The 11,351-nt window shown below is 54.9% G+C and overlaps 1 protein-coding gene across 1 annotated transcript; it reads right to left on the reverse strand.

The window, feature by feature from the left end:
- Nucleotides 1-329: 329 nt before the first annotated feature.
- LOC100279398 (uncharacterized) lies at nucleotides 330-3,664 on the reverse strand. Its single transcript, NM_001152410.1, is given in 3 exon segments — nucleotides 330-1,350; nucleotides 2,907-3,101; nucleotides 3,241-3,664. Coding segments are annotated over 3 exon segments (1,281 nt in total). The 5' UTR covers nucleotides 3,577-3,664; the 3' UTR covers nucleotides 330-600.
- Between the last annotated feature and the right edge of the window lie 7,687 nt (nucleotides 3,665-11,351).

Here is an 11,351-nt window from a genome sequence, read left to right on the forward strand (position 1 = left end):
CCCTAGATCATAAATATAGTAAAGACATAATATGTATAGAGAGTTGTATAGAGACAGACTCTTCACAAAGAGTGTATCTCTTGGTTTTTTTCATCTAACTGTCTATATACCCTTTAAAAAACCATTTAATTAGGTTGTACATGCCCTATATCATACCATATTTTAGGTGTCTCTTATATTTTTGCATGTTCGTTTAGCTTTAATCCGTACTGGTTTCTACTGCTTTGGTTTCTACTGCTTTTATAGTATTTTATCTCCCTAAAGATTGCATTGTCTCTGTAAATTACATTTGCAACCGTTCGAATAACTGTCTTTAGTCTTTAATCAGAGGCGAACAAACCAACAAAGGTCTCGAGATTGTAGAGTTGCTCCCCCCACGAGTCCACGACTTTTGCATATAACTTCGCTCATCTCGACTATCGTGATCCACACAGGAACTAAACGCAAGTCCTCTAAATAATAAAACATGGAGGACAACGCTAGATAGTATGTAGAAGTAACTCTTGGCTCCCGGATGAATCTTCAAATCATCTCGAGGAGACATCGACGCATACACACACACACTCTTCTTGATCTCGCCACACACGTTTCACCCCACTTTCAGTTGCCGCCACCCTTAGCGCCCTTGCCCGCCTTCCCCTGGTGGGCCTTGCGCGCGCGCACGAACGCCCTGGCGAGGCCCTGCAGCCTCCGGCTCTGCGTGGCGATGACTCCGGCGGTGGACGGCGCCTGCGGGAGGACGACCTCGTAGCCGTCCCCGTAGGAGTCCATCCCCTCCGCCAGGAGCTGCCAGAAGAGCGCGCCCGCCGCGGGGCCTCCGGCGCGCGCCGAGTCGTAGACCCTGGCGTACACCGTGCCGAACACCGCGTCGCGTTGGCCGCCGCTGTAGCCCGGGTCGTGGCGCGACTCGCCGAACTCGGCCACCAGCAGCGGCTTGCGCAGCACCGCCCGCGCGTCGGCGATGTGGGCGTCGAGCCAGGCGCCCAGGAACCGCAGCTGCGCCTGCGCGTCCAGGCCGCCCAGCCACTGGTCCGGGTACGAGTGCACGGTGGCGAAGTCGATCCCGGGCGCCCGGTTGTTGGCGATGAAGTCGGTGCCCACCTGGTACCCCGACGGGTTCGCGGACCTGCGGGCCGACGACGCGCCGTAGAAGCCCTCCAGGCCGGCCTCCAGCAGGTGGTTCCCGTCGATGGACTTCACGTGCGCCGCCATCTCCGTGATCCACGACTGGATGGCGTGGCCCGACACGTCGGACTGGCAACGCGGCTCGTTCATCAGCTCCCACGCCATGATCGTCGGGTCGTCCTTGTATGCCACGCCGGTGATCGTGTTCACCCTCGTCAGAACGGCCTTTTGACCGATTCATGAAAAAAAAAGAAATATACGAGGCATTTGTCAGATGAGTGCTCGAACTAGCTAGCAGACAAGCGATTACTAGTAGTATACTACGCTGCTAGTAAGTAAGAGCGCGCTAAGTAGACAGTGCTAGTTCCAGAACAAAGCTTGTTTGACGGATTGTCTCATGCAGAGCAACACCATCCACAGTTTGTGCAACTTTTTTTTTTTTTGCCTTTCTCTGCTCGTCTTTTCATGCATGTTTTCCGTCAATGTAGGCAGAGTGCAATTGTGCAAACAGTGTGCAGTCTTCACTGTTCAAACAATAACAAGTTCCTGTTGTTGCTGGAGCAACGTTCTCTATATCCATCATCTATATCCGTCTTTTACAGTCTCCTCTAATCCTCTAAAAGATTATATCATCTATATCTTCTTCCTCCAACAACGTCCTCTATACTCAAATATCTATATTAGAGATATTTTTTTATTTTTTATTTTTTGTACATACATATTTGTCATACTCTTAAATGTATTGTACATATTTTAGTTTTGCTAAACCGGTTATTTAAATTATTCAAATGGATAGAGGACCGTTTAGAGAAACTCTATATATATAGAATCCAGCAGCGTCCTTTAAATTTAGAGAACCGTTTAGAGGAACCTGCTGGAAAGCGTAGAGGACCGTTTTATCCTCTATATTTAGGGTACATAACCCTTTAAAGTTCCTTGCTGGAGCTAGCCTAAAACTGTAACTTGGAAACCAAAATATTAGCTTTGTCCTAAACTATAGTTCGTTTTAAACTAATTAAATATATATTAAATAATATATAAATGTGGTTTCCATGTACGTCTTTATTTATTATTATTTGATAAATAACTAAAAAAACTATATTTTGGGAGGGAGCAGTACATGTATGATGTATAGGGTTTGGAATCGAAAAAAAGGAAGATGCTGTAGGTGCATGGCTCCCTGAAAAAAACTACTCTATCCTTTGTTGTGACCTCGAACATAGCACCTCCCATCTCCTGAAGTTTAAATATTTTGCCGCGCGGTGGTTCGCAGATCAAAACGAGGAAAATGGTAATGCCACACATTTATGATTTTTTTATTTCCTTGACCAACAAGAAATAATTTCTCTTTTCAAAAACCAATGTGAAGGCAAAGATTTCAGTTCAACGAAAAGACTCAACAAGGAATGTATAATTTGCAATATATCAGGTGCGGGAATTCCTCCCCTTCGAAAAATAAAAAAATAAAAAAACAATTAATGTATAATAGTTAAAAAAACAAGGAATATATTTTGGGTATATAAATTAGATGCTATTTTCTATAAAATTAGTTCGAATTATTTTTAATTTCGTTCAAATCTAGAATTGCACTTCTTAAAGGAGAGAGTATCATCTTTTGAAACAGGTAAGAGTAAGACTCTCCTCCGACTGACTAGTGTCTCGTGAGCAGAAATGAGCTTCAACTAACGAAACGGCGCAAACTACTATGGTTCTTAACGAAACAAAATTAATATGGTTTGCAGCGCACACACTAGATCTCACTCTCATTTTCACTCACTTACCTTGATATGGTTCTTGTAGATGCCCTTTACAAAGGGGTTAGTGAAGAACTCATCGTCAGATCCAATGGTCTGCCCCCGCTCCCTCGCCCACTGCACGTACTGCTTCCTCCCTCCAAAGCTGTCGTAATTGTTCACGAGGCTCAGAATCATCTTAATCCCATGCTTCCTTGCCTCAGACAGCACGAAATCCAGCCCCTGAACGAACAGCAGTCAGCAGATGGGAAAATAAACCGGCAACGCGTCAGCTCAGCAAGAAAGAAACAACGCAGATAAATAGCAAGAACATCTCAAGAATACGAGTCGTCGGCACAAGGGAAATGAAGAGTATGATGACCTGGAAGGTGTTCTCGTTGTAGCGGCCGGGAGAGTACTGCAGCGCGCTGCCGCCGCCGCCGCCGCCGTCGCTGAACGCCCACGTCCTGGCCACGGAGAGGCCGGCGCCGGCGGCCTGGCTGAGCGCCGAGGTGACCTTGCCCCTCCGCGCGGGGTCGGCGCCGAATGTCATGAGCCAGTAGGCGTTGAACCCGTTGGCGAAGAACGGCTTGCCGTCCTGCACGAAGCGGGTGCCCTGGACCCTCACGAACGCGTCCCCGCCGGCCTCTGCTGCTCGCTGGCCTCCGTGGACGAACAGGAGCAGAAGCAGGGCAAGAGCTCCGCCGCGAAGGCCCATGTCTCTCTTTGTTTCCAGTGTCCCGCTTAATTTGTTCTTGGATGGCAATGGTGGTGACGTGAAGCGAGGGTGAAGAATGCAAATATGGAGGCAGCTCAGGCCTCAGGCAGGATGCCAGCTCTCCCAGCTGAGGTTTAAATAGGCCGAGGTCTGGTTTTGGTGAATTTCCTGAGGTAATCTTCATCACTGCTGCAAAAACGGTCTCTGAGCGAGGCAGGACCACTAGTTAGCGGCACCAGTGGTTCTTCCGCTCCGCACCACTATTTTGCGAGCGGAACAAGGTAATATCGACCTTGTTTGAAAAAAAAATAAGAAAAAGCAACAACATGAACTTTCTTTGTCGGTTACGGCGCTTGAAGGCAAAAGTTTTTTTGCTCCAAGTTTGTGGACAGTGAACACCCCACATGGGTGTTGGGAAACATGAAGGTGATGGGGTTTGTTTGACACCAAAATGAGCCGGCGGACTGTCCGGCCCTGAGGCCGGACGGTCCGCGGTCCGGACGGTCCGCGCCTGTGCGCCGGACGGTCCGCGCGTGCGCAGAACAGATTAGGGTTCCGAGTTTTGTGCTATGATTGTTAGCTAAAATTATGGGATAAGCTCGGAAATTAGTTTGTAAAGGGTCCAGCCCCCCTCCTCTATAAATAGAGAGGTATACGGCCGATTTGTGATCAACAATCGAATCAATACAACTTTTATTCGCATTTTATCCTAGGAGTAGTTCTAGTCTAGTTTAGGTTTAGCCTCTCAATCCCCAAATTCTCCGCCTCTCCTCGACTCTACGTCGATTAGAGGAGTCTAGGTCGGTCTACCCGAGCCTAGACACCACCTAGGATCTCTACTCCCCGACGGGGTCCCTCCCGGGAGCGAGATCCAGGCGCCGTCGGCGATCTTCCGCCGTCCCTGCGTACGCGCGGACCGTCCGGCCGTCAGGCAGGAGCCCTAGCCGCGCACCAGGCCGCGGACAGTCCGGCCCCAGGCCGCGGACAGTCCGCCCTTGCGCAGAGAGCACCACCGCGCCTCGCACCAGGCCGCGGACCGTCCGGCCCCTGCGCGCGGACCGTCCGCCCCTGTGCAGAAGGCACCGCCACGGTTCTTGTTAAGTGTTTGGCGCTCCAAAAAGGCGTCAACATACTTTTTGGCGACTCTGCTGGGGACAACACATATAGACCTATTAAATCGGACCTCAATGGCCGGTTCAAAAGATAGCTCTGAGGTTTCCACCAGCAATATCATCACACCGACATGGGAAGCCTTGCCGGCTGAAGAACAGCTCCTGTTCGAGGAGCGCCAGGAGCAGCTGATCCAAGAAGCAAAGGCGAAGTTCCTGGCTGACTTCAAAGTGGACAGGAACAACAAAGTCGTTCGACAACGGGCGACAGATCTGGCTTCGCTCCGACCTACTACGATTACCCCAAATGTAAGTAGCACCAACGAACTCCAATCTCTTAAAGCTTACATAGACGAACAGCGAGAACAGATGCAAAATATCATAAGGGTTATGCAAAACGATTGTAGGAGACTAGTACGTGCATTTGATAAATCTAGTATAGCAAATTTTCCTTCACACGAGGTTGAATTAGGAGATAATACACGTAATACATCGGTTAAAGGTTGTCACGACCAGTCACAACCCCCTTATGGGATGCCGATGGACACGTACCCTGAGCAAACGCAAATCGGCAGTAAACCAGCCGATCTACACATGTTCGGACCGTTCGCTCGCGAGCGCAGACCGTCTGGGTCAGCCACACCCGAGCCACCACATAGGGCACCGAATTTAAACTATCCAGTCGGACGGTCCGCATACAACGACGGACGATCCGCATATAATCACGGACGTTCTGGGTACGTATCCGGACAGTCCGCGCATGAGTCTTTTAAGGGGGATTATTACCTGAATCCTCGCCCGTCCCAGCAACACTTCCCATCACATTATGCAATGCACCAGCCCATTAATTCAGGATCCAGAGCCCAGGAAAGCTTTCCGGCCCCACCTAGAAGGCCGGAAAGAAACGATCAAACATATGAGCCATATAGGGCAAATGGAAATGCACCACGTAGCTCAAACCAATGGGGGGAACGACAACATACTAACATGCAACCAACCCCACCTATGTTTGACCAGAGAGCCGGTGGTCTTGCACCGGCTGCCATTGGTATAGTGAGGGAAGAAATAGCCGGGGCGTTCCGAGATAAGCTCGGAGTAAGCATGATCCCTGGGGGGCAATCATATCGGAAGCCTTATGACAGCCGATTTGATCACCACCCATACCCACAGGGAACCAGGATACCCGAGTTTGCAAAGTTTTCGGGTGACCAAGGAAAAAGCACGCGTGAGCACATAGGCCAGTTCCTAGCACAATTAGGAGAATTGGCCGACACCGAAGCATTCCGTGTGCGTTTATTTTCATTATCCTTAACAGGGACTGCATTCACATGGTATGCCACGCTCTCTCCTAATTCCATTTTGTCATGGGGAGACTTAGAGCAAAAATTTCATGAACATTTCTTCTCTGGTGATTATGAGCTAGATTTAGTAGACTTAGTGACCCTACGACAAGAAAAAGATGAATCGGTTAGTGATTATATCCGGAGATTCCAGGATACGAGAAACCGATGCTTTCAAATTCATTTAACAGATAAACAACTGGCGGGAATAGCCTTTGATGGATTGCGCTATTATTTAAAAGAGAGATTAGAAGGCATCCAGTTCTTTACTCTAGCACAATTACATCAGAGAGCTTCGGCTTGTGAAAGCCGAAGCAAAGAACTAGTCAGAACGGTTCATCATAATGTCCCTATAGTAGAACACAATCAAAGTAGTTCGGACGATGAACCAAAGAAAGTTTACACTGCCGAAATAGTTTGGCCCGATCAGGCCAAATCTTCGGCTTGCTCCTCCTTGCAGTCAGTTCAAAAGGAACGACAGGAGGAGGTTAAGTTTACATTTAATGTCGGCAAATGTGATAAGATATTCGATGAATTACTAAAAAATGGTAACATTAAAATTGATTATATCGTTCCACCTGCCGACGAACTAAAGCGTCGCGCATACTGCAAGTGGCACAACTCATTTTCCCATGCCACTAATGATTGTAATGTGTTCCGACGACAAATTCAATCGGCCATTGATGATGGACGATTGAAATTTCAGGAGGACACGGAGCCCTTCCTGTTGAAATGAGAACCCATGCCCTAATCAGGGGTTGGGAGTGATATTAAATAGAGAGAGTAACTGGGCCAAGGCCCATTACACAGGGGTATAACAGTCATTACACAGGGAATAACACAAACCCTAGACGGGTAGTCTAACACCCCCCCGCAGTCACAACTCTATCCTGTACAGATGTTGAGACTGGATCGGAAGTCTAAAAAGACACTCGACGGTAACCCCTTGGTGAAGATGTCGGCGAACTGAAGCGTGGTGGGGACGCTGAGAACGTGGACGTCACCGGCAGCGACACGCTCGCGGACGAAGTGGAGGTCGATCTCCACATGCTTCGTGCGCTGATGCTGCACGGGGTTGGTGGAGAGGTAGACCGCGCTGACGTTGTCTCAGTAGACGAGGGTGGCGCGCTGGAGGGGACTGTGAAGCTCGTGGAGGAGCTGGCGCAGCCAGGAGGCCTCGGCCACGCCGTTGGCCACGGCACGGTACTCGGCCTCAGCGCTGGAGCGAGAGACGACGGGCTGCCTCTTGGCGGCCCAAGAGACAAGGTTGGCGCCCAGGAAGACGGCGTAGCCGGAGGTGGACCGGCGCGTGTCGGGACAGCCAGCCCAGTCAGCGTCGGTGTAGACCACGAGCTCCGTCGTCGGGGATGGGCGGAGTAAGAGGCCGTAGTCGAGGGAGCCGCGGAGGTAGCGTAGAATCCGCTTGAGTGCAGTGAGATGGGGCTCCCGCGGAGTGTGCATGTGGAGGCACACCTGCTGGACGGCGTAAGCGATGTCGGGCCTGGAGAACGTGAGGTACTGGAGTGCGCCGGTGAGGCTCCAGTAGGACGTCGCGTCGGCGACCGGAGGCCCGTCGTCCTCAGAGAGCTTCGCCTGAGTGTCGACAGGCGTGGTGCAGGGCTTGCAGTCAAACATGCCAGCCCGCTCCAGGATGTCGATGGCGTACTGGCGCTGGTGGAGGAAGAGACCCTGAGGCCGACGTTCGGCGGTGACGCCGAGGAAGTGGTGGAGGGGCCCCAGGTCCTTCATCGTGAACTCCCGCTGAAGGGCGACGATCGTGCGGTGAAGGAGGTCGGCGGTGGATGCCGTGAGCACAATGTCGTCGACGTAGAGCAGGAGGTAGACGGTGTCGTCGCCGCGCCGGTAGATGAACAGGGACGTGTCCGACTTGGCCTCGACGAAGCCGACGGAGGCCAGGTAGGAGGCGAAGCGGCTGTACCAAGCCCGTGGCGCCTGCTTGAGGCCGTACAGGGATCGGTTCAGCCGGCAAACCAGGTCCGGACGGTCAGCGTCGACGAAGCCGGTGGGCTGGCTGCAGTAGACAGTCTCCGTCAGAGTGCCATGGAGGAAGGCATTCTTGACATCGAGCTGATGGATCGCCCAGTCACGGGAGAGGGCGAGGGAGAGGACAGCGCGAACAGTGGCGAACTTGACGACAGGGCTGAAGGTCTCGTCGTAGTCCACTCCGGGGCGCTGGGTGAAGCCCCGAAGGACCCAACGGGCCTTGTAGCGGTCGAGGGAGCCGTCTGAGGTCAGCTTGTGGCGAAATAGCCACTTGCCGGTGACCACGTTGGTGCCTGGTGGACGCGGCACCAGGTCCCAAGTGTGGTTGGCCAAGAGGGCCGCGTACTCCTCCTCCATAGCGCGACGCCAGTGTGGGTCGGCGAGGGCAGTGCGAACGGAGGAGGGTACCGGGGAAGCGTCGGGTGGAGTGCTGGTCGTAGCGGCTGCCAGGATGAGCCGGTCGACGGGGCGGAGAACGCCAGCAGCGCGTCGAGTCACCATCGGGTGGACGTGCCCGGGGTCGCGATGGATGGCGACCGGGTGGTATACGGATGACTCAGAGTGAGCCACCGGAACGTCGGGAGCGGCTGGAGGGGCCGGCTCACGGCGGTGATAGACGACGGCGGGGTCGGCGAAGCGGGCCGCGCTCGTCGATGGGCACGCGTCGGGGGGTGCCGAGGTAGTGGCGTGGCCGCGGCGATGGTAGACGAGGGCGGGGTTGGCGAATCGAGCCGGAGTCGACGGGGCCGCGCGCGGCGCAGGCGGGGTCGACGGGGCCGCGCGTGGCGCAGGCAGGATCGTCGGGGCCGCGCGTGGCGCAGGCGGGGTCGACGGGGCCGCGTGTGGCGTAGGCGGGGTCGACGGGGCCGCGCGTGGCGCAGGCGGGGTCGACGGGGCCGCGCGTGGCGCAGGCGGGGTCGACGGGGCCGCGCGTGGCGCGGAAGAGGTCGTGGGGGCCGCACGAGGAGCAGGTAACGGCGCAAGACGGGGAGCCGAAGGTGGGGGAGGAATCGGATCGGACTCGAGGAGGGAGTCAAGATCGGTGGGTGGGGTGGAGCCAGCAAGGGGAAACACATCTTCGTCAAAGACGACATGACGAGAGATGATGATGCGGTGGGAGGTGAGGTCTAGACACCGGTACCCCTTGTGGTCAGGGGAGTAGCCAAGGAATAGACAGCGGGTGGAGCGAGGAGAAAGCTTATGTGGAGCAGTAGCGGAAGTGTTAGGGTAGCAGGCACAGCCGAACACGCGAAGGTGGTCATAGGAAGGGGTTGTGCCGTAAAGGGCGAAGTGGGGGGTAGGGTGGCGTACCGCCTTCGAGGGAAGACGGTTGAGGAGGTGGGTGGCAGTATGCAGGGCCTCTGCCCAGTAGCTGGCGGGGAGAGACGCCTGGAAGAGGAGACAGCGGAGCATATTAGTGGTGGTGCGGATCATGCGTTCGGCTCGGCCATTCTGGGCAGAAGTGTAGGGGCACGAGAGACGCAACTGGACGCCATGAGTGAGGAAGAAGGAGCGAGAGGCGTTGTTATCGAACTCGCGGCCATTGTCACACTGCAGAGCACGGACCGGGCGACGAAACTGAGTGGATACCCAGGTGAAGAAGTGTGTGAGGGTGGTGAATGTGTCCGACTTCAACCGAAGCGGGAAGGTCCAGAGAAAATGGGAAAAATCATCCAAAATCACCAGATAATATTTATAACCAGAAAGACTGAGTACAGGGGAGGTCCAAAGGTCACAATGAACCAGATCAAAAGACTGCTCAGCCCGAGAAGAAGAAGTAGTAAATGGGAGACGAGTATGTCGGCCTAACTGACAAGCATGACAGAGACCCTCAAAATGTCCCCTACTACATGAACGATCGAGACTACTGGTAATCTTGGTCATGACGTCGGGTCCAGGATGGCCGAGACGTCGATGCCATGTGGTGGAGGAGGTGGTGGAGACCAGGGCAGGAGGTGGAGACACGCCGGCGGTGGGGGGCTGGAGCGTGTAGAGAGGCCCCGAGCTGTCACAGCGGGCGAGAAGGATCCTGGTGGCCAGATCCTTCACAGAAAAACCAGAGGGGTCAAACTCAATGGAACAGGAGTTGTCAGTAGTGAATCGACGAACAGAAAGAAGATTGTGGGTGATGTGGGGAGCTACGAGAACATCGTTGAGGTAAAACGGCCCAGGGAGAACCGAGGCACCTACTGAGGTGACTGGCAGAGTGGAACCGTTTCCAACGACGATCGAGGATGGGTGAGAGGGGAGTGGGGGATGAGAGCGAGAGAGCGTGCCTGCCGTGGGGGTGGTGTGGTACGAGGCACCGGAGTCGATCACCCAGTCGGAGGGGGGTGGGGTCATCGCCATGGTGCTGAAAGCAGCAGCGAGGGAGGTGCTGTCCCAACCACCAGCCGGCGGGGACCAAGGCGTCGAGGTGTGGGTCCCCGGGGGCTGGAGCGCGGGCGGAGCCTGGGGCACGACGGGAACACCATAAGGAGGTGCGCCGTAGTGAGGAGTAGTCAGGAGGGCGGGCGCCGGAGGACGGGGGGTACTCGGTGCCTGGCCCGGCCACATGGCGATGGTCCCGGTCCAGGGGTTGTAGAAGGACGGCCACGCGTGGCCGCCACCCCGGCCGGAGGGACCACCACGAGAGGAGCCGCCGCTCCCACGGCCGCCCTTGCGGGAGCGACGACCCCCGTCGGTCGTAGAAGTCGGACGAGGGGTCGCCGGGACGGCAGGAGGGGGGCGGGTGGGAGCCCCGGTCGACGGAGGACGGGTGGCCTGGCCCCCTGAAGGCGGCTGACCACTGGTGAGAGCGCTGTAGAGGGCCGAGGCAGGAGGGGGTGCCTCATTCGCCATGGTGAGCTCCTCGAGGAGAAGCTCGTTCCGCACGGCGTGGAAGGTGGGGAAGGGCACGCTCCTCTTGATGAGAGTCTTCAGGTGGCCGTAGCGGGGGCTGAGGCCACGCAGGAGGTTCAGCACCAGGGTACGATCGGCAACTGGCTCGCCGAGATCGCGGAGAGAGTCAGCCAGGCCCTTCATCTGGCGACAGTATTCTCCCACGGAGAGGTCTCCCTGAGAGAACAGGTGGAACTGGGCGTCGAGGTGGAGCGCCCGCGCATCCCGATTCCCGAGGAACTGGTCCTCGAGAGCGAGCCACGCCTGGCGAGCAGTGTCCGCCTGATCGCGGATGATGTCCTGCAGCTCAACGGTGATGGTGCCGTGGAGCCACGAGAGGACAACGCTGTCCATGAGGCACCAGGAGCGAGGCGGTGGAGCGTCATGGTCGACGAGGACGTGATCGTCGAGGACGAACCGCCGCAGCGTGAGGAGGACCTGT

Source organism: Zea mays, chromosome 3 (genome assembly GCF_902167145.1).
Source record: "Zea mays cultivar B73 chromosome 3, Zm-B73-REFERENCE-NAM-5.0, whole genome shotgun sequence".
NCBI lineage: Eukaryota > Viridiplantae > Streptophyta > Magnoliopsida > Poales > Poaceae > Zea > Zea mays.